This window comes from Gigantopelta aegis, chromosome 5 (assembly GCF_016097555.1).
Source record: "Gigantopelta aegis isolate Gae_Host chromosome 5, Gae_host_genome, whole genome shotgun sequence".
NCBI lineage: Eukaryota > Metazoa > Mollusca > Gastropoda > Neomphalida > Peltospiridae > Gigantopelta > Gigantopelta aegis.
Window position 1 is genome coordinate 2420009 of NC_054703.1, and position 25028 is coordinate 2445036.

The 25028-nt window shown below is 38.3% G+C and overlaps 1 protein-coding gene across 3 annotated transcripts; it reads left to right on the forward strand.

The window, feature by feature from the left end:
• The first annotated feature begins 3910 nt into the window (after positions 1-3910).
• LOC121373353 (retinaldehyde-binding protein 1-like) lies at positions 3911-23053 on the forward strand. Of its 3 annotated transcripts, none has more exons than XM_041499947.1 (7): positions 3911-4015; positions 14289-14648; positions 15375-15490; positions 17399-17518; positions 18661-18762; positions 21276-21386; positions 22732-23053. In XM_041499947.1, exons 2-7 carry the CDS (start codon positions 14312-14314, stop codon positions 22984-22986), a joined length of 1041 nt encoding a protein of 346 aa, XP_041355881.1. In that variant the 5' UTR covers positions 3911-4015; positions 14289-14311; the 3' UTR covers positions 22987-23053. The 3 variants fall into 3 exon arrangements, with proteins under 3 accessions (XP_041355881.1, XP_041355883.1, XP_041355882.1); XM_041499949.1 differs by lacking the exon at positions 3911-4015 and adding an exon at positions 14009-14070; XM_041499948.1 differs by lacking the exon at positions 3911-4015 and adding an exon at positions 14027-14090.
• The last annotated feature ends 1975 nt before the right edge of the window (positions 23054-25028 follow it).

Genomic DNA, 25028 nt, shown 5'->3' on the forward strand with positions numbered 1-25028 from the left:
GTTCTACTGGTCTAAATAAGGCATTCGTAATTCACATGAAACATATCGTATACCCATATGTAAAAGTGGAGCTAATTTTAATTAGATTGGCACAGAGCGTGTATTTTATCATAAACAAAATGAGCTAACGAGAACAGTCCCTTTAAAGGGACATTCCTGAGTTTGCTGCATTGTAAGATGTTTCCGACTAACTAAATACTTCTACGATTAAACTTACATGTTAAATATATTTTCTTGTTTAGAATGTCAATGTCTGTATATTCAATGTATTTCTGGTCGTCTAAATATTTGTAAGAAGCCTAAACTGGATCGTACGAAAAAAAATATTTTAGGAAATAAAATGAAATTTAACCTTGTACAAATATTAGACCGATCAGAAACACGTTTAATATACAGCCACTGATATTGTATGCAGGAAAATATATTTGATATGTAATTACAATCGTTAAAAAGTCTCTGTTAGTCGATAACATCTTAAAAATTGCAGCAAACTCAGCAATGTCCCTTTAAAACCCAGAGCAAACCGAAGTCAAGGTTTGGCGGCGAGTGACAGGCACAGACTGTATTTTGTATGGTGTATTTTGATGTCTGCCTTCATACATTTATTTCATTTCAACTTTTTTACCGCGCTTATATTCAATTAAGGTTCAAGCACGCCTTCCTGGCGATAATATCTTAAAAATTGCAGCAAACTCAGAAATGTCTCTTTAATTTAATTCCAGCAAACTCATTCGCTGAAGTGCAGTCAAACCTGTTATAGCGGTCACTTGTATTAAGCAACCATCTGTGCTAAAAGCCATATTTGTATTTCCCCCAAAATCATCTAATATAGTATAAATTACTTGCATTAAGCAGTTACCTGTCGTAAAAGGCCACTTGTTTGTATTCTCTTTGGTGGTTGTTTAACACAGGTGAGACTGTATACTAGTAGTTAAGTCTGGTTTTCATAAAATCTGAAGCAGGACGCCAGCTGACGCAGATTGGATTGGATTGTAAATAGTTTAATGTAGACGTTTAAAGCAAGTTTTTGTAGCGCACGCCTGACTTAGGTGTATGTTGTGGCATGGGCCAGTTTCTTCATCGAATACAGGAAAGGGAAAAACATTGACGCAGATGTCATCTCATAGGTTTTAACATGCACATTCAGGACAAGCTGTTGTAGCACACGCCTGCCATGGGCGCAGGTGTCGGCTCCTCCGTCCAGGACAAGAAAAAGGTTTGGGGTGGGTGGGGGAGGGGGTCGCCCGCGCCGTCATGTTAAGGGAGCACAACAGCCCGACCAGGGTCGGTAGTGGACGAGGTTTGGTTGTGGTGCTATTGAATTTGCCAATGTCCCGTAGGATTAAAGCCAATTAAAAAAACGTTGCCTAATTTCTTGAAGGTAATTCGACGCATAACTTAGAATGGTTCATCAAAATTGAAAATGGAGCTAATTGGTTGGTTCCCATAAACTATTTCTTTGGTCTGCGTCGGTTCCAGACCTATTACATAGTGTATGGAAACCAGTGTTAACATGGTGTATGGTAGGTGAAGAGGTTCGACAAATCCACTAGCCGTCGGTCTTGGCTAGTGAATGTTTGGTCTGGGCTAGTGGAACTTATCAGCTTCTGAGGGCTAGCGACTTTCTCAAAACATATATCAAATACCTAAACTTGGCTAAAGGTCATGTTTTGGTAAAACCTGTTCATTATTCTGTAACATTTCCATTGCTTGGAGACCAATTAAATATTTATAACAAACTAGTCTGTTATTTTAGAAATGCCTTTAATAATGTGTTGATGAAAATTACTCCCTTTAAAAAAAAAAGTTTTGTTTAACGACACCACTAGAGCACATTGATTTATTAATCATCGGGTATTAGATGTAAAACATACGGTATGGTAATTCTGACTCGAAGTCATCAGAGGAAACCCGTTACATTTTTCCTAATGAAGCAAGGGATCTTTTATATGCACTTTCCCACAGACAAGAAAGCACATACCACGGTCTTTGATCAGTCGTGGTGCATTTGGTTGGAACTGTCCTGGATAAAACAAACAATAATAACAAAATTTCATTTCGCAAACTCTTGTATATACCTACATTTATCATCGATTACAGTGGGAACACGTCATGGAATTTGATATACCAGTCGGGAATGGGACATAGCCCAGTGGTAAAGCGGTCGGTCTAGGATCGATCCCCGTCAGTGGACCCATTGGATTATTTCTCGCTACAGTCAGTACATCACGACTGGTATATGAAACGCCGTGGTATGTGCTATCCTGTCTGTGGAATGGTGCATATATAAAAGATTACTTGCTACTAATGGAAAAATGTAGCAGGTTTACTCTCTAAATCATCATGTCAAAATTACCAAATGTTTGATATCCAATAGCCGGTAATTAATAAATCGATGTGCTCAAGTGGTGTCGTTAAACAATTTTTAAAAACTTTTTGATATACCAGTCGTGGGGCACTGTCTCCAATCTGTTAAAGAGATAAGGAAAGGAAATGTTTTATTTAACGGCGCACTCAACACATTTTATTTACGGTTATATGGCGTCGGACATTTTTAAGCACCACACAGATATTGAGGGAGGAAACCCGCTATCGCCACTTCATGGGCTACTCTTTTCGATTAGCAGCAAGGAGTCTTTTATATGCACCATCCACAGACAGGACAGTACATACCACGGCCTTTGAGATACCAGTCGTGGTGCACTGGCTGCAACGAGAAAGAGATATGGGAGTTGGGAGAAAACAAATAAAGGTTTAGGTGTACGGGCTCCCATTATTGTAGGTGTGGGGGGGGGGGGGGGGGGGGGGAGGGGTAGGCAGACTGGCTTTTGCTCGAATTAAAAAGAAAAAAAGCGCCCGAATCTGGATAACGACATTTATTCATATTATCATTACTACCAAACAGTACCGGCCTCGGTGCTGTCGTGGTTAGGCCATCGGTCTACAGGTACTGGGTTCGGATCCCAGTCGAGGTATGGGTTTTTTAATCCAGATACCGACTCCAAACCCCGAGTGAGTGCTCCGCAAGGCTCAATGGGTAGGTGTAAACCACTTGCACCGACCAGTGATCCATAATTGGTTCAACAAAGGCCATGGTTTGTGCTATCCTGCCTGTGTGAAGCGCAAATAAAAGATCCCTTGCTGCTAATCGGAAAGATTAGCCCATGTAGTGGCGACAGCGGGTTTCCTCTCAAAATCTGTCTGGTCCTTAACCATATGTCTGACGCCATATAACCGTAAATAAAATGTGTTGAGTGCGTTGTTAAATAAAACATTTCTTTTTTTTCTTTTACTACCAAACAGCTACTAATTTTGAGGGTAGAATGATGGAAAATGCATGGTAAAAAGGTCTCAGGTTAAAGGCATACTATCACAGATTTAAGGACCGTATTTCTCTAAAAATGGATAATAAATAAAATTTACATTAATTGTTGGATACCAAATCTATCTATCGCATCACCGTAACTGAACCATGATGGAGTGAAATTCATGTTAACGCTCTCGGCAATTTTAATTTTTTAATTATGGATCATTGCCATAATTCAATTATTTTTACAAAATATCATTAATAAATGGAATATGGTAGTTATGAAAATGGTTGAATAAAATACATTTATTGACAAATCAAATTATTTTTGTTCAGGTAATACTTTGTTAGGCCATTAAATAGGTCAGTGGTCTGTGACAATATGCCTTTAACACATTTTGCCCGAATATCTGCATAATGTTTGCGTGAATTTGAAGTTTTGTTCCAGCACTAGTGGGGGGGGGGGGGGGGACACAGTTGTCCCCCCCCCCCCCCACCCCCGTCTCCTACGTTTATGAACTTGATTTAACAATGTATTTATAAAATAAATATTCCTTTTCTTTGTTTGAGCCAAGATTGACGTAACACGTGCAAGCTGAGTCTCGAATCGATAACTTTGTTTCCCCGATACAAACATCGAGTGAACTTTGCTTTGCGCCTGGTTTATCAAACGCAGAAGGGGCAGCGATACAGCTTGCCGGATCTCAGGTAAGTTTTCGTAGTCTGATTGTGTTCGCAATCAATTTATACCTCGTACAACCAAAAATGTTACGACTGTACTGTAGTAGGATATAAACTCATCAAAACAATCTACCGAGTAATTTCCAGTTCCACGAACAAACGACATTCTTTCCTATGAATAGGGTTTGTTGTTTCATTATGTTTACAAACAATTTGTACTTTGAAACGTAACTTTGAACTAGAAAACATTTTCAAAATGAAGGAGCAACTAATGAAGAAAAATATATAATTTCAGTCTCCACGAGCATATGACATTATTTACTGTGGGTGGGTGATGTGTTATTATTTTGACACTCAATTTATCCCTCGTACCAACAAAACTGTTACGACTGTAGTATTAACTAAAAAAAACCCAATATAATTTAAAATTCCTTGAGCAGAAGACATTCTTCATTATGAATAGGGTTTGTTGCTTCATTATGTATACAATCAATTTGTGCCTTGTACCAGGAGACATTTTAAGGATGTAGAAGAAACTAATTAAGAAAATATAATTTCAAACTCCCATGAACAGGTCGCTCTAGCCAGTGAACCACGACTGGTATATCGAAGGTCGTGGTATGTGTCATAGTGTCTGTGTGATGGTGCATATAAAAGATCCCTTGCTGCTAATCGAAAAGTGTAGCCCATGAAATGGTGAGAAGTGGGTTTCCTCTATATATATCTTTGTGGTCCTTAACCATATGTCTGACGCCATATAACTGTAAATAAAATGTGTTGAGTGTGTCGTTAAATAAAACATTTCTTTCCTTCACCTTATACAATATAGCGGTCGGTTTAGGATCGATCCCCATTGGTGGCCCCATTGGGCTATTTCTCGTTCCAGCCAGTGCTCCACGACTGGTGTAACAAAGGCTGTGGTATGTACTATCCTGTCTGTGGGATGGTGCATATAAAAGATCTTATGCTGATGATCGAAAGGAGTAGCCCATGAAGTGGTGACAGCGGGTTTCCTCTCTCAGTATCTGTGTGGTCCTTAACCATATGTTCGACGTCATATAACCGTTAATAAAATGTGTTGAATTCGTCGTTAAATAAAACATGTCCTTCCATTTCCCACGAACAGGCGATTTTCTTCCTTTTAAGTGGGCATTGGTTCATCGTGTTGACAATCAGTCCATATCTTGGACCAGCAAATATGTTAAGGCCGAAGGATAAACTAATCAAAACAATATAATTTCAAACTCCATGAGCAGCTGACATTGTTCACTATGAATAGGGTTTGCTGTTTCATTTAGTTTACAATAAGTTTGTACCTTGTACCAAAGAAAGAAAGAAAGAAATGTTTTATTTAACGACGCACTCAACACATTCTATTTACGGTTATATTGGCGTCAAACGTATGGTGAAGGACCACACAGATAACGAGAGAGGAAACCCACTCTCGCCACTTCATGGGCTACTCTTTTTCGATTAGCAGCAAGGGATCTTTTATATGCACCATCCCACAGACAGGGTAGTACATACCACGGCCTTTGATATACCAGTTGTGGTGCACTGGCTAGAACGAGAAATAGCCCAATGGGCCCACCGACGGGGATCGATCCCACACCGACCGCTCATCGAGCGAGCGCTGTACCACTGGGCTACGTCCAGGAACCATTTTCAGGATGAAGGAAAAAAGAATGATTTTTTTTAAATTTATTTTTTTAAAATTTGAATCTCCATGAGCAGACGACATTTTTCACTATGGGTGGGTATTGTTTTATTATGTTCACAATCAATTCGTACCTCGTACAACCAAATATGTTAAGGCTGTAGGATAAACTAACGAAAACAATATTTACTCTAAAAAAAATATAATTTCAAATTCCATGAGCAGACGACATTCTTCACTATGAAGGGACGGGACGTAGCCCAGTGGTAAAGCGCTCGCTCGATGCACGGTCGGTCTGGGATCGATCCCCGTCGGTGGACCTATTGGGCTACTTCTCGTTCCAGCCAGTGCACCACGACTGGTATATCAAAGGCTGAGGTATGTGTTATCCTGTCTGTGGGATGGTGCATATAAAAGATCCCTTGCTGCTAATTGAAAAGAGTAGCCCATGAAGAGGCAACAGCGGGTTTCCTCTCTCAATCTGTGTGGTCCTTAACCATATGTCTGACGCCATATAACCGTAAATAAAATGTGTTGAGTGCGTCGTTAAATAAAACATTTCCTTCCTTCTTCCTTCCTTCCTTCTTCCTTCCTTCCTTCTTCATTATGGGTGGTTATTGTTAGTTCATTATGTTGACAGTCGGTTTATATCTTGAACCAGCAAAAAAATTTAAGATGTAGGATAAACCAATCGATAAAAAATATATAATTTCAAAAACTATGAGCAGATGGCATTCTTCACAATGGGTTTTAATGCTGTTTTCATGTTGACGATAACTCAATCAGTGCCTGTAAAAACGTTTACGGATGTAGGATAAACTAATAAAGAAAATATAATTTAAAACTCCACGAGCAGACGACATTCTTTCTTATAGGTGGGTATTGCTTCATTATGTTAACAATGAGTTCATATCTTGGATCAGCAAATATCTTCAGGATGTAGGATAAACTAATCAAAACATTATAATTTCAATCTTCATTAGCAGACTACATTTTTAACTATGGGTGGTATCCTGTTTCATTGTGTTTACTCTCAGTTTATCTCTCGTACCACCAAACATTTTAAGAATGTGATAAACTAACCACGAATTACATGTAATTGTAAACACCATTAGCACATGGAGCGGGGCGTAGCCAAGTGGTACATCGCTCGCCTGATGCGCGATCGATCTAGGATCGATTCCCGTCGGTTGGCCCATTGGGCTATTTCTCGTTCCAGCCAGTGCACCACAACTGGTGTAACAAAGGATGTGGTATGTACTATCCTGTATGTGGGATGATGCATATAAAAGATATCTTGCTGCTAATCGAAAAGAGTAGCTCATGAAGTGGCGACAGCGGGTTTCCTCTCTCTATATCTGTGTGGTCCTTAACCATATGTCCGACGCCATATAACCGTAAATAAAATGTGTTGAGTGCGTCGTTAAATAAACTATTTCCTTCCTGCCTTCCCTCGATTTATACCTCGTACCACCAAACATTTTAAGAATGTTGTAAACTAATAACGAATTACATGTAATTGTAAACACCATTAGCAGACGACATTCATCAATATGGGTGGGTATCACTGTTTTATTCTCTTGACAATTTTATAGATCGTACCAGAAATGTAGGATAAACTAATGAATAAAATACAATTTCGAATTTAATTAGCAGACGACCTTTTTCAATATAGGTGGGTATTTTTGTTTTATTATGATGTCAATCAGTTCTTACAAATTATATAGAATTTAAAATTCTATGAGCAGAATGGCGGGACGTAGCCCAGTAGTACAGCGCTCGCTCGATGCGCGGTCGGTATGGTATTTCTCGTTCCAGCCAGTGCACCACGACTGGTATATCAAAGGCCATGGTATATACCACCCTGTCTGTGAGATGGTGCATATAAAATATCCCTTGCTGCTAATCGAAAAGAGTAGACCATGAAGTGGCGACAGCGGGTTTCCTCTCTTTATATCTGTGTGGTCCTTAACCATATGTCCGACGCCATATAACCGTAAATAAAATGTGTTGAGTGCGTCGTTAAATAAACTATTTCCTTCCTGCCTTCCCTCGATTTATACCTCGTATCACCAAAAATGTTAAGAATGTGATAAACTAATGACGAATTACACGTAATTGTAAACACCATTACCAGACGACATTCATCACTATGGGTGGGTATCGCTGTTTTATTTTCTTGACAATTTTATAGATCGTACCAGAAATGTTTTCAATATGCAGGATAAATTAATGAATAAAATATAATTTCAAATTTAATTAGCAGACGACTTTTTTCAATATGGGTGGGTATTTTTTATTTTATTATGATGTCAATCAGTTCCTACAAATTATATAGACTTTATAATTCCATGAGCAGACGACGTTCTTCACTATGGGTGGCTTTTGCGGTTTTATTATGTTGACGATCAATTTCAGGATGTAAGATAAACTAATGAAAAAAATATAATTTCAAAGTCTATGAGCAGACGACGTTCTTCACTATGGGTGGCTTTTGCGGTTTTATTATGTTGACGATCAATTTCAGGATGTAAGATAAACTAATGAAAAAAATATAATTTCAAAGTCTATGAGCAGACGACTTTCTTTACTATGGGGGTGGGGGTAGGGGTGGCGTAGACCAGTGGTAAAGCGTTCGCTTGATGCCCTGTTGGTGTGAGATCGACCCCCGTCGGTGGGCCCATTGGGCTATTTCTCGTTCCAGCCAGTGCACCACGACTAGTATATCAAAGGCTGTGGTATGTGCTATCCTGTCTGTGTGATGGTGCATATAAAAAAATATCTTGCATCTAATCGAAAAAAAACCCAAACCATTTGTTACACCCAATAGCCGATGTGTATTTTTGTGCTGGGGTGTCGTTAAACATTCATTCATTCTAATCGAAAAAGAGTAGCCCAGGTAGTGGTGACAGCGGGTTTCCTCTCTCAATATCTGTGTGGTCTTTAACAATATGTCTGACGCTCTATAACCGTAAATAAAATGTGTTGAGTGCGTCGTTAAATAAAACTTTTTCTTCCTTCCTTCCTTCTTTACTATGCCATAATGGGTGGATATTTCTGTTTCGTTACGTTGACGATCGGTTCATATATTGAATCAGCAAAAACATTTCAGGATGTATGATACACTAATGAAGAAAATAGATTGTAATTTCAAACTCTGTAAGCAGACGACATTTTTCATAATGAATGGAATTTGCTGTTTAATTATGTTGATAGTCAGTTCATATCTCGGACCAGGCATTTTTTTAAAAGGACTGTCCTGAGTTTGTTGCCATTGTTACGGTGTTGCCGACTAACAGAGATGTTTTAATGAAAACAGAAACTCTGCATATTAAATATTTTCGTTTTTCGGGGCGTGACGTGGCTCAGTGGTAAAGTGCTCATCATTAAATAAAAAGTAAAGTAAAGTTTGTTTTATTTAACGACGCCACCTGAGCACACTAATTTTTGTATCTTATCATCGGCTATTGGACGTCAAACATATGGTCGTTCTGACACTGTTTTTTTTAGAGGAAACCCGCTGTCGCCACATAGGCTACTCTTTTACGACAGGCAACAAGGGATCTTTTATTTGCGCTTCCCACAGACAGGATAGTAAAAACCATGGCCTTTGTTGAACCAGTTATGGATCACTGTTCGGTGCAAGTGGTTTACACCTACCCATTGAGCCTTGCTGAGCACTCACTCAGGGTTTGGAGTCGGTATCTGGATTAAAAATCCCATGCCTCGACTGGGATACAAACTCAGTACCTACCAGCCTGTAGACCGATGGCCTAACCACGACGCCACCGACGCCGGTCCTCTTCATTAAATATCTGTTGCTGTATATTAATGTGTTTCTGATTATCTTAGTGTTTGTACGTGTACCAGGTTAAACTTCATTACCTACTCTTCACACTCAATCATTCTAATTTAGATACCTAGCATAGCCTCTAGCCTAATTATGTTTATATGTGGAGAGTTATGCTAGGATCAGACTGTCAACTGTCACGACGAAGTTGGCCAACTCGACGGTTGCGTTGTAATTTCCCCCAACTCCCGAATTATGACGAGTGCGCTCAGATTAACAACTAATGGGTTATACGACGAGAATCAAGTTGTAAGAACGCTCAGACTAGCAAATGGACTGTCGTAGAAGTCGTGACAGCAGAAAGTTGACCAACTTTCTGCTGGCAGTTGGTAGTCTGACACTAGAATAACGCTATAACTGTCAGTTTCACATATTTTCCGACGTCTAATCGATTACCAAATACTGTATATAAATAACATACAGTTTTCTAAATTTAACAGCACATACCCATCGGACATAAGGCTGATAGGTACTAGGTTCGCATACCGGTACCGGCTCTCACTTAGAGCGAGTTATATTGACTCAGTGGGTAGGTATAAGACAACTACATCCTCTTCTCTCTCACTAACAACTAACCCACTAACAACTAACCCGCTGTCTTGGACAGACAGCCCAGATAGCCGAAGCGTGTGTGCAGAACAGCGTGCTTGAACCTTAATTCGATAGAAGCATGAAAATAAATTGAAATGAATGCATTTGTTTTGTCCATTTCGGAATTCACCCACTACATTAAACTTAAAGAATACATCCCCTATTTAAAACAGTTAAAGTTTGTTTTGTTGAACGACACCACTAGAGTACACTGAATTACTAATCATCGGCTATTGGATGTCAAGCATTTGATTATGCTGACATACTAGTTTTAGAGAGGAAACCCGCTACATTTTCCCATTAGTAGCAAGGGGTCTTTTACATTTACCATCCCACAGACAAGATAGAAAATACCACGACCTTTGATATACTAGTCGTGATGCACTGCCTGAAATGTGAAATAGCCCAATGGATCCACCGATGAGGATCGATCCTAGATCGACCATGCATTAAGCGAGCGCTTTACAACTGGCCTACGTCCAGTATTTGATCCAAAGTCGGCCGGTTATGGCAAAGGGAGAGACGAGCCCTCTGTTCTATTATACTTTCATGATTATATGGTTTAAAAAACAACTTCTGGTCAAGAAAATAAATTTGTTTCCAGCAAGAGCCAACTTGTGATGTCTTATTCTTTTAACATTCGGGTAAAACAAAACAAGGAAAAAACCTACACTGTATGAAATACACGATACATGGAAGGAAGGAAGGAAATGTTTTATTTAACGACGCACTCAACACATTTTATTTACGGTTAAATGGCGTCAGACATATGGTTAAGGACCACACAGATAATAATAAAAGAGGAAACCCGCTGTCGGGTCTTCATGGGTACTCTTTTCGATTAGCAGCAAAGGTTCTTTTATATGCACCATCCTACAGAGAGGGTAGTACATACCACGGCCTTTGATATACCAGTCGTGGTGCACTGGCTGGAACGAGAAACAGCCCGATGGGTCCACCGATGGGGATCGATCCCACACCGACCGCGCATCATGCGAGCGCGGTACCACTGGGCTACCTCTCGCCCCCATGCATGGTGTCTTTGCCCGTCACTCGCCAAACCTAGACCCAGACACAGTTTCGGTGTGTTCTGGGCTTAAATGTATACAGGTAAGAAAAGCGCCGAATGACTCTATATCGATTACAGGTATGTCATACAATGGAACAGCTGCGTGTAATTTCAGTGAACTAGATTTCAGAGCGCTGGCATTGCTTTGCCTGGATATAATGCATCGAATGTTATTATGCTAGTGAAGCCTCATGATTCTTGCATTACTTCTTCCATTGCGCGTCATACTAATGACATTTTATGTTATTTATTTCCTTGTTGAAACTAGCATGTTATCAATACGTTTCAAACGATTAAGTGACAGATATAACTATAAAATGAACAAAGAAAGGAAAAACAGATTTATAGAAAGAAAGATTGATAGGACAAAAAATACTCATGAAAGAATGTAGGATAATAGAAACATGTTTTCTGTGATACAGTGTCGTACATTGCACTGGCGGATCCACAGAGGTCACAGTGACCCCGTGAACCGCCCCCCCCCCCCCCCCATCTACGTCCTTTTAATGATGTTTTGTTTATTTTATGTTTCACAATATACAACACTAAACTGTGTAGCTCGTGTCACCTCTAGCCTTCCCCTTATTGATATATTGTGGTGGAGTGCTAGCGGGGATTGTTTATACTTCGACCGACCGCGCATCAAGCGGACATTTTTCCCCGCTCCCTATAAGGGGAAGGCTAGAGGTGACTTAAAAACTCGTCTCTGGGTATCTTTATTTCAAACTTTTCAGGGAAGCCCATGCCTCCGAAACTTCTAACAGATCTCGCTCCCTTTGGGAGCTTCGCTCATTTGCCTTCAACAAAATGAAACTGCCCTATTTGTAATTTTATGACTCCCTACCTTACACAATATTGGATCCACCCCTGTCGAGCATATAGAACTATTTGTTGGGAGGGGCAGTAAAACACACATGTAAGGTACGCCCTGAGAGAGAGAGAGAGAGAGAGAGAGAGAGAGAGAGAGAGAGAGAGAGAGAGAGAGAGAGAGAGAGAGAGAGAGAGTAACTGGTTACTGTCTTAAATATCGGGGGGGGGGGGGGGGGGAGGGGGGCTGGGCGTAGCCCAGTGGTAAGCCGCTTGCTTGATGCGCGGTCGGTTTGGGATCGATCCAAATTATTACACTCGCGTGTGAGTAGTACTCATTTTACGAAACTCGTGTCAGGATTCATGTATACAGTAATCAGGATACAGTAATCCTGGCACTCGTTTCGTAAAATCAATACGACACACAAGTTCGTATAATAATCTCTATGTATTAACCCGGTTAATAATGGTATGCAAATTTGCAAGGGTAATGTCTTGCTGTGGATGAGTCATTTGTTTACAAGCCAACTGAACTGAACTGAACTGAACATTTATTTCTCTCAGGCCGTAATCCACGGCATATGAGGAACAATATATAATACAACAATTCACACTTTTTAACAAGATGACAGAGTAAAACTATTCACATAAGTATATCTACATAAAACGAACATGGGAATATAATTATAAATGTTTGGTTTGGATCGATAATATTTCGGTATATATTGAAGTCTGAATTGGTTAAAATATGGGCATGTAAAAATATAATGGAATTCATCTCCGATGTCGTTAGTGTTGCATAAAAAAACACAATCTATCATGTAATGGTTTACGTATCCATCTACCTGTCTCTATTGGAAGATTGTGGTTTGATACTCTAAAACGTAACAATGGGCACCAATGTTTGTTTTTTTCTAATGAATTTAAATAATTTTCGAATGCTATACTGCTTTTAAATATTTTGTAACAAGATGCTTTCGATGAAGTGTCAATATGACTGTACCATGTTTGCAAAAATTTATCTATGAGGTTTGTTGAAATAATTTTTTTCAACAATGAAGCACTATTAATACGCTCTCAATCTGACCACCATATGTATGTACAACCAATATTATCTCAAATTGATTTTATAAAAGCTATCCATTTGTGATCATAAAAATGTGTATTATAATCATTCAATAACATTCTGTACACTAATAATGATAGCTTGGACTGCTTCCCAGTAATCATCCTAAACCAAAATCCTATCATTCTTATTTTTACTGTTATATCTACCGGGAAGCATCCAAGTTCTCCATACAACATATATAATGGGGTGGATTGTCTAACAGGCAATAATAACTTTAAATATTTGCTATACAATTTTTCTATGCAAGACAGACTTTCAAAACCCCAAATTTCACATCCGTATAAAGCAATAGGTAAAACCATACAATCAAATAATTTAAGTTGGCATTGAATGGAAAGATGGCAACGTTTTCCTTGTCTAAGTGTAAAATACATAGCTTTTTGAGCTTGTTCATATTGATGTTTTCGAGCATTAGTGAATTTATTGGATTTATGAAATATAATTCCAAGATATTTGTATATTTCTACATTATCTAGATTTGTGTTTCCTAAATGGAACCTTTTGGAATAATCTTTTTTATTACCACTGAAAATTAGCACTTTTGTTTTTTTACAATTTACATTTAGTTTCCATTTTGTACAATAAGAGTCGAAAATATTTAATAAATTCTGCATGTCGTCATAATTTTCGGCAAAGAGCGCTGTGTCATCAGCATATAGTAACACAAAAAGAACAATATTTGTATACAAAGTGGAATCTGTGAATAAGTTATCTATGCGGATGCCATTACAATCATTAGTTTTAAACGTATCTAAATCATTGAGAAACATGGAGAATAATAGGGGCGATAAATTTTCTCCCTGTCTAACACCCATGGAACATTGAAAATAATCTAACCCTGTATACCTGAGCGTAACGTTTTCAAAGATTTAGTTAAAATGCGTGACGTCAAAATAATTTGTCCTGCTTGTGATGACGTCATATTACCAATGGCGGGGAATTTAGTATTGTGATTTACTAAAAAAAATATAATTAAAATGTTATTTTAGAAGTTTTATAGTATAAACAGAATTCGCTACTCGTGTTTTTTAATATATAAAATATCAACCTCGTCTAGTTAATCGGTATTTGTCTCGACAGAGCCTCGACAAATACCGATTAACATAGACTCGGTTGATATTTTCCATATTAAAAAATACTCATGACGAATCCTATATTTCATATATAATACTAATAGTAATTGTACGTTTGTAATAGTTTGCAGACTGGTTTGATAAAAAATGGCATCTCCTGATTCGGAAACGAACAGCAATGACGTGGCATACACTCCACCAATGATGACTGACGATGAAAAACGCCAGGCTTATCGCCGACTGTTTCGACCAACCAAAATCGTCGAAACAAAAACCGCCCAGAAAGCGAAAGAAGAACTTCAAGAAACAGAAGGAAAACGGACCGAAGCGTTGAAAGAGCTGCGGAAATTGTGCCTGGAAGAAAATCAGTCAGATGAAGGGAAGAAGATTTGTGATGCTTTTTTAAACAAAGACGATACATTTTTACTGAGATTTCTGAGATGTAAGAAATTTGACGTCAAACGTGCATACAACCAAATGACAGGTAACAATACAAAAGCACCTTCTCTGTTTTACTTTTAGCTTGAGTTTCATTTTAATTGTAACCGTTATAAACCTGTCGGTGGACCCACTGGGCTATTTCTCGTTACAGCCAGTGCTCCACAACTTGTGTAACAAAGGCCGTGGTATGTACTATCCTGTCTGTGGGATGGTGCATAAAAATATCCCTTGCTATTAATCGAAACGAGTAGCCCATGAAGTGGCGACAGCTGGTTTTCCCCTCAATATCTGTGTGGACCTTAACCATATGTCTTACGCCATATAACCGTAAATAAAGTGTGTTGAGTGCGTCGCTAAATAAAACATTTCCTTCGTTCTTCCTTCCATTATAAACAGAATTCAGCTGACATCCAAACAAAACAAACTTTAAAGTTTTGTAAATCTGAACGACAAAACCTTTGTCCGCGGTCAAAACCTTATCTGCACAATGCAGAGTCCAATAGATATTTTTCCATTTGTAGCAAGGGATTTTTTCAATGGTGTCGTTAAAACAAAACAAACTTTAACTTGAACAATCGAAATAATGTATTTTAATTGTGCACCACTCTTTGAGACTTCATACACGTCTGAAATGTGTAGGTTTTGCCAAACAATTCTACGCTTGTAACATGAATGTATGGTCTTCATAATTATTAACAATCCATTTGACAGTGTGAATGGTTAATTTTGCTAAACAATGTTAATGAGAACACGTCCTTTGTCTCTATAGCCTATTTACTGTTCCGAGAGAAGCACAAAGACGTCACCAGTAAACTGCATCTGTCTTCTCTTCGGTTTGCCATCTCCAAAGGATTTCCCGTGATCCTACCAAACAGAGACAAAGAGGTAATAACAGGGCTTCTAGATTATGGTAGCCCCACTCCCATGGCTAGTGATATTCAATGTTGGGCTAGTAAATAATACTATTGCCATGCCCGACGGCTAGTGAATGTTTTGTGTCAAATGTTGCAGTTAAGTCTATTTTATAAAAATAAATATCCTGACCCCCCCCCCCCCCCCCCCCCCCCCCCCCCCCCCCCCAATGTTAGTATTTTTAAGCTCTATCTCCCTCTTTAGGTGACATATCAGATTATTACTATTATTTAGTAAAATTGTTTTAACTTAAAAGTAAAGTAGGGCTAGTGAATTTTTAATCGTGGCTAGTAAATTTTTAAAATCACTGATCCCATGGCTAGTGGATTTAAAAAATATCTAGAAGCCCTGGGTAAATACGTGTAATACTCTAAATTATCATGCAACCATGCTTTCTGTGACCTGATAACCCCTACATGATAATTCAAAGTTATTATGTCACTGCCTGATAACTTCTCCGTTGCTAGCATGATAACATTGGCGTTGCTATGTGTTATCAGGTTGCTGAAGCTCGTTGTTATACTGTTATCTAAACCTGGCCAAATAACCACAATATTAAAATGTAGTAACCTGATATTCTATATTTCCAGTGAACTTCACATGTACAGTATGTACTTTCATTATTAAGAAAATGTAAAAATAACAACATATTTACGCTGTGAAAACATGATATATATATATATATATATATATATATATATATATATATATATATACACACACAGTCAAACCTGTCTTAAGTGGTAACACAAGGGAGTAGATAAAAGTGACCGCTGGCCGCGTTAGACAGGTGACCGCTTATTACAGGTGCATTTACATTATAAATCGTTTGGGAGGGAAAACTGTGGCCGCTTAAGGCAGGTGACCGCTGCGTACAGGTGGCCGCTAGGACAGGTTTGACTGTATATATATATATATATATATATGTTATTACCAGAGTGTTTTTCGGTATCGTCAATATCATATATTAGGAATAAAAATTGCATTATGCGAGCTTCTGCACGAGGGTAATAATGTCTTTATCATATAATCTCAAGCTTAATACAACGTGTTTTTGTAAACTGTACTTGCAACTTTAATTCCAGTCTGCCATTACTAGATATTCAAATGACATAAGAACTTGTGGCGCGGTGCCTTTTTGAATGGATGTCCTTATATCAAAATAAACTAGTGCATAACGGGGTGGGGTGGGGGGTGGGGTGGGGGGTTCTGAATGCTGGACAGCTTTCAGTGTAACATTGCTATTGAAATGTTTTTATTTGATGACTATGAATGCATACGTCAATTATTGAGTGTCACCCTAGTACGTTTGCTTAAATGTCAATAAACCTAGTGCCGTGACCTCGATTAATTTACATCTAATTTGTAAAGTTATCAAATTCTTAAAGTATGAAAAATATCACATACTTTGATTGCACTGGAAATCTAAGATATTATATGATAAATATATATATCAAACGTTTGTGTATAGGAGGCTGATACATATTGCAGTAAGCTGTAGTCAATCGATGTGTTCTATTTTGTCAATTTAGGAAGACTATACATCCTATTTAATTTGTCTACAGGAAGTAGATGATCCTAGGTTTGGCCTAAATAGGACGATACATCCCAGTTTTGTCTATAGGAGATCGACAAGACTTACTTTTGTCTGTAGAAAAACGATACATTCTTCTTTTCTGTGTACTTCCTATTTAAGTTCGTACATAGAACTTTTACTTTGTTATGGTTTTTTGTTTATTTTGTTGGGGGGTTTTGGGGTGATTTTTTGGGGTTTTTTTTGGGGGGGGTGGGAGTCCATCTTTAAAAAAAACGTACCTAGAACTGCTTGAATTATGATCACATGTTTTGACAACTGCATAATGAAATTGTTTCACAATTCAGGGTCGAGTTTGGCTGTTGTTTGATGTTGGATCCTGGGACCATACTGAAATTCCGTTCCCAGAGTTGATGGCGTCATTACTCTACGTAATAGAGACTCTCATAGAAAACGAGGAAACGCAGGTTTCTGAATGAAATGTTAAAATGTTTTTGGTTTTCGTTCTCTCTCTCTCTCTCTCTCTCTCTCTCTCTCTCTCTCTCTCTCTCTCTCTCTCTCTCTCTCTCTCTCTCTCTCTCTCTCTCTCTGTGTGTGTTGTCTATCTGTTTCTCTCTGTCTCTCTCTTTCTTTCTCTATCTCTGTCTGTCTGTCTCTGTCCGTTTCTCTCTCCCTGTCCCCCCTCTTTCTTTCCGTTTCTCTCCCCCCTCCCTCTCTCTCTCTCTCTCTCTCTCTCTCTCTCTCTCTCTCTCTCTCTCTCTCTCTCTCTCTCTCTCTCTCTCTCTCTCTCTCTCTCTCTAACGAATCTACTGAAGCACATTGATTAATCAATCATCACCTCTTGGATGTAGACATTTGGTAATTCTAAAACATAGTCTTCATAGCAAGCCCTCTACATTTTTTTCATTTGCACCAATATATCTTTTATATACAATTTCCAGCAGCAGGACGTCACGTACCATTGCAATTGATATACCAGTCGTGGGAACTGCTTGTAATAGGTCTGCTTGGGTGGGGGGGGGGGGGTGATTATAGTATCATATCGCTAGAATCCAACGGATCATTTTTTTAAAAGGAAAGAAAGAAAGAAATGTTTTATTTAACGACGCACTCAACACATTTTATTTACGGTTATATGGCGTCAGACATATGGTTAAGGACCACACAGATTTTGAGAGGAAACCCGCTGTCGCCACTACATGGGCTACTCTTTCCGATTAGCAGCAAGGGATCTTTTATTTGCGCTTCCCACAGGCAGGATAGGACAAACCATGGCCTTTGTTGAACCAGTTATGGATCACTGGTCGGTGCAAGTGGTTTACACCTACCCATTGAGCCTTGCGGAGCACACACTCAGGGTTTGGAGTCGGTATCTGGATTAAAAATCCCATGCCTCGACAAGGATCCGAACCCAGTACCTACCAGCCTGTAGACCGATGGCCTAATCACCACGCCACCGAGGCCGTTTTTTTTAAAAGGATACATGATAATAGGAACACTAATAGGATAAAATGTATCTTTAAGAAATGACCTGTCTAATACACCCATGGCCGTCTGCTCCACTCAGGTTTGACTGTGTGTAGACTTATGATTGTGTTTTTTTCTTCAGGTAAACGGATTCGTTCTTCTGGAGACATACGAGAGATACCACATTGACCAGGCGTTAGCAATGAAACCGGCTGATGTTAAGACCATGATAGATTTGTTGCAGGTACTTACCCTTGTTTGAGGACACCTAATAGCCGATCTCTATTTTTGTGATGGGCTGTCGTTAAAGGGACAGACCCTAGTTCTTAAACAATAAGACATATTTTCCAGCTAGACCCTAGTTTCAACCCGTAAAATGGACACTAAGTTTGGTTAATTTACAAACCTGTAACAAATTTGGATAAAACAGAGTGAAACAAGAGTCTGTGACGTTGAAATACCCTTAAAAATAGACTAAAACGCGATTCCATAACAGTTACTTCTCAGACGTATGTGCGTTTTTTTAAATATGAAAAATGCATTTTGTGGTATTAGAAACACCAGGATGACCAGACACACTTTGGTTATACGGAAATGGATAATCTAAGCAATACAATATAAATAATATTTGATTTTAGTGATCGTAAACGGCTCTAATAGTGAAATATATGCCTTAGTGTTTAAAAACTAGGGTATGTCCCTTTAAACAGTCATTCATTGTTGCAGGTCACTGGCATAGGAAGCGGGGGGGGGGGGGGGGGGGATGCAGGTTTATACTCAGAAAATTACGAGAAGATCGTTTCGTTCGATAGTTGCTCACACTGAGTTTAGTTTGGGGTAACCAATTTTTCGTTTGCACATTATATTTAGGATATTATTTACATCGGCCTCGGTGGCGTCGTGGTTAGGCCATCGGTCTACAGGCTGGTAGGTACTGGGTTCGGATCCCAGTCGAGGCATGGGATTTTTAATCCCGATACCGACTCCAAACCCTGGGTGAGTGCTCCGCAAGGCTCAATGGGTAGGTGTAAACCACTTGCACCGACCAGTGATCCATAACTGGTTCAACAAAGGCCATGGCTTGTGCTGTCCTGCCTGTGGGAAACGCAAATAAAAGATCCCTTGCTGCTAATCAGAAAGAGTAGCCCATGTAGTGGCGACAGCGGGTTTCCTCTCAAAATCTGTGTGGTCCTTAACCATATGTCTGACGCCATATAACCGTAAATAAAATGTGTTGAGTGCGTCGTTAAATAAAACATTTCTTTCTTTTATTTACATGGTCATGGCAGGTTATGTAAAACCGAAATGGATTACCTGAATTCGGTAACAAATAAATGGTTTTTCACAGATTTGTTTTTGATTGAGGCCGGATCAGATATTAAGACTACGATATACTGATTGTATATATTGCACCACGACTGGTATATCAAAGGCCGTGGTATGTGCCCTCCTGTCTGTGGGATGGTGCATATAAAAGAAACTCTTGCTATTAATGGAAAAATGTAGCGGGTTTCCTTTCTAAGACTATATGTTACAATTACCAAGAGTTCGACATTCAATAGCCGATGATTAATAAATCAATGTGCTCTAGTGGTGTCGTTAAACAAAACAAAATATATGTATGTATATGCGCACGCACGTACGCGTTTCATTGATACGCACAGACCAACACAACAACAACAAAAACAACAACATACACACACACATCTTGGCAGCGCTTTAATTTATGGCTTGGCCATGCAAGATAACTGACTCTACTAAGATTTATGTAATACAACAGAGTGTTACCATGTTTATCATATTACCATATAGTATGATTTTTATAGGATATTAAACGAACTTCCATTTCGTATCATGTTTATGTCCCGAGTGAAATAATTTTCAGTTGTCACGAGCTTTAGTGAGTGACAATGAAAATTATTTCACGAGGGACATAAACATGATACGAAATGGTAGCGAGTTTAATATCCTATTTATTACCCATAATCGTTCTTAATTTATATGACTCAACTCGTTTGGTTGACGTTTCTGTAAGGTTGTAGTGCGCCAATCTATGACGTCCATTCGTTTGGTTGACGTTCCTGTAAGGTTGTAGTGCGTCAATCTATGACGTCCATTCGTTTGGTTGACGTTCCTGTAAGGTTGCTGTAAGGTTGTAGTGCGTCAATCTATGACGTCCATTTGTTTGGTTGACGTTCCTGTAAGGTTGTAGTGCGTCAATCTATGACGTCACAAAGTGTTACGTCCCACCTGGCGTTTTAGTGGGACATATCACTCTGATATATACCAGAATATTTTTAACCATATGGGTAATAATTAGAGGATATTTCATGGGGTTTTTTAATTTTTTTTTATCAAATATGATTTATATCTCATCGAGTGAAGTTTGCAATCATATCTCACGAGTCACGCTTGCGCGACGAGTGTGATATGATTGCAAACTTCACGATATGAGATATAAATCATATTTGAAAAAAAATATGAAATTTTCTATTTATTATATAACTTTTGGCAATTTACCTTTATTTTTAAAATGCTAACAGGAAAATAGTTCCGGCTTTCTTACAGTGAAGATAACATTTTCTACAGTGACGATAACACATTTTAGAGTGAAATAGTGAAAATTTCACTCTAAAATGTGTTATCGTCACTGAGTGACTGATAACACTTTTATTTCACTGATATTTAAGATATTTCACTAAATGATGTATAATAAATGATATTACCATAGAGTATGAATGTTTATCACTGTTACAGGGCTCATTTCCTGGTCGATTCAAAGTGTTTAACATTATTCGTCAGCCGTGGTACTTCAGTACCTTCTGGACGCTCGCAAAACCCTTCCTCAGTTCCAAGATGACATCAAGGGTGAGAATTCTTAGAAACTAAATACTAATGTATTATTGCTAATGGTTTTGTCAGATCAGTATTCTGGCTATCAAAACACACACATAGTTGACTATTTTTATTCACATCATAAGTTGTTTGTAATACTATAGATCCTGGAATTAATGCGAACATAATATTAATGCGAAAAAAGTTCGTGTTAGTCGCATTATTTTAATATTACGCATTTATTTCTGTTTTGTATATTTATTCCACGTTATTAAAAACAAAATACATATCGAAATTCTAATGTAAAACTAAATATAATATAAAACAGAACTGGAAAAGCAATTCATTGTAGGCGAGATAGGCTAATTGTCGAATAGTCCAGCACGATATATGTCGTATCACACGCTATGAAAACAAATAAAGATTAAAATTCTAATACATTTATAAAACAACTGTAGCACCATTCATCGTAAGACGAGACAGACTAACTGTCCAATAGTCCAGCGAGATGCCAGCCACGTGCCAGTATATGGCCAACTTTCGTAAGTTCTGATTCTTTTTATGTCAATGATCCCACTTCTGACACCAAATTACGATACCTGTGTTGGTAGATATAACTAACAATAAAAACGTGTTACGTTATTTAAAATATACATTGCATCTCATAAGATTTATATACTTTCATAACAATTAGAGATTTTATTTGGACCAAAAATAATATTATAATAGACTCATAAAACGTAAGATGTGGTGAAAGAAAATATAACAAAAGTAGTTACACATATTTTACAGATCGACAGAGAATTTTTTTTTTTTTAATTTTTTTATTATTGAAATTAACAGAGGCGAATTTAGGTGGGGGCAGGGGCCCGCCCGCCCGTCCCCCCCACCCCAAATTTTGCGACAGTTATAATTTTATTATATATTTTTTACGATCCCCTCCAAACCTCCCCCAAAGTTCCATTGGCATTCCGCCTCATGTCAATGCCCCCCTCCCCCTAAATGGATTTTCTGGATCCGCCACTGACAATGATATAGATGAAACAGCAATAGCTTTCATACTTTGTTATGCATTTATGTTGTTGTTGGTTTGCTAGAGTTTTGTTTGTTTGCTTGGGGATTTCTGTCTGTTTGTTGTTTCTTTTTTCCCTTTCATGTTTTGTTTGTTTTTGTTTTGTTTTGTTTTGTTTTGTTCTTTTGTTGTTGTTGTTTTTTTGTTTTTTGTTTTTTGTCTAGGAAAAGACCATATTATTACTGTGCCATGATTCGGTTTTTGGGAGTTTTTTTGTTGTTGTAGTTGTTGTTGTTTTAACCTTAGTTGAGTGTAACAATTATTCTGGAATATCGGTTAACAGCCATTCGCTTTATTTTATTTTAGATTATGGTTCATGGAAGCGACCTATCAAAGCTCTATGAACAAATGGAACCTGAATGGCTTCCAACAGAGTTCGGAGGAACGTCAGAGACGTTTAATACAAACATCATGTTAGAGGAACTGCAGCTGGTTGCAGTTGAAAAAGGGGAGACCATCAACAGTGAAAATGTAACAGGGGAGACAATTCTCGAAGGATTACCTAATTCGGTAGACGATCTCAACAGTGCAGCAAATAATATAGAATCGACTGACATGTAGTGGTGTGAATCTCAAACTCTGTGTAAAATATGTTGTTATAATTAAATAAATACAATTTAAAGTGACAGATCCTAGTTTTTGTTTCATTATTAATTAAAAAGTTTTTAAAGTTTGTTTTGTTTAACGATACCAATATAGCACATTGATTTATTAATCATCGGCTACTGGATGTCAAACAGTTGGTAATTTTGACATACAGTCTTAGAGAGGAAACCCGCTACATTTTTCCATTAGTATCAAGGGATTTTTTATATGCACCATCCCACAGACAAAATAGCACATACCACAGCTTTTGATATGCCAGTCATGGTTCACTGGCTGGAACGAGTTTTCACTATTGGAGCCATACTTGAAAATTGAAATAAGACGTTACTAATATTTTGTTCTTTAGAATATCTAGATAAAAAATCAATGTGCTTTAGTGGCGTCGTTAAATAAAACAAACTTTTTTTTTATAGAATATTGAAGTGCTTATGGTCATCCGGGTGCTTGTAATAACATGGGGGTGGGGGTGGGGGGGACGTAGCCCAGTGGTAAAGCGCTCGCTTGATGGGATCGATCCCCGTTGGTGGGCCCACTGGGCAATTTCTCGTTCCAGCCAGTGCACCACGACTGGTATATCAAAGGCCGTGGTATGTGCTATCCTGTATGTGGGATGGTGCATATAAACGATCCCTTGATGCTAATAAAAAAGAGTAGCCCATCAGGCGCGGATCCAGGATTTTTAAATAGGGGGGGGGGCGAAATTTTGAAATTTAAGTGGCCTGAAACGCGATTTCCTCGCATCTGAGTAACAAAATAGCTATATTAACGTATGTTTTTGGTATTGTCATACTGTTTTTGTTATCTTCAAAATTTCATAAACTCTGGTCTCTTCTTTTTTTTAAAGTTAAAGTGGTCATCTCTCCTTCCCATATTAGGCTGGTTTTCCGTTGACTGCGGCTGCCGGTAAATGGGAAGAAATATCGAAACAGTTGTTTCAGTAATATACACTGCTTTGAAAAACTGGGCCAATGTGTATCAACAGTCATGGTATGTAATATCTTGCTGCTAATCTGAAAGAGTAGCCCCTGGAGTCGCGGCAGCGAGTTTCCTTTCTCGTTGTTTTGTGGTCCTTAACCATATTTCTGACGCTATATAAACGTAAATAAAATGTGTTGAGTATATTGTTAAACAAAACATTTCTTTCTTTCTGCAGCTGGTGTACTAGTATACTTCAGGTCACGTAAAATCGTCGATGATATTGGTAAGTCATTCCTCTGTCGAAATCAACGAAAACTTGTAGGACCATACAATAGAGGTTTTTAGTATCCCAAGTGAATGTCATTTGTATTATTTATAATCCATTATTAGACATATATTTGTTATGTAATTACAATCATTAAAAAGTCTCTGTTGGTCGATACCATCTTAAAAATTGCAGCAAACTCAGGAATGTCCCTTTAAGACGATTTTCATGAACAAAATATAATTTAAAGACTCTTGGGAAATAAGTGCATTTTTGTGTAATTCCACTCTAGTGTATGCTATAGTTAAAAAAATAATAATAAATTGACCCTAAAAATAGGGGGGCGGGGCGGGCCCCTTGGGTCCCCCACTAAATCCGCGCCTGCCCATGAAGTGGTGACAGCGGGTTTCCTCTCTCAATATCTCTGTGGTCCTTAACCATATGTCCGACGCCATATAACCATAAATTAAAAAAATGTGTTGAGTGTGTCGTTAAAACATTTCATTCCATTTCCTTTCTTACATTCGTCTCACAACTCACATTCGCTCGTTAGATACATTTAAAACAACTCGTTGTGAGATAAATGATATCTAACGGCTACTCATGTATATTTATTCGTTTATCTTGAAGAAGGATTCCTCCACCTCAGTGTGTGCACTGTTAGTGTACTCTGACGGTGCGTCACATTTTGGTGGAGTGTAAGCATCTCAAAGAAACTAGAAAATATATATTTGGACAATGTAATGTGATGTGACGTGGAATCCTTTCGATTCCATCCAGAACTTTTATTACAATTTCTACGTGATACTGACTT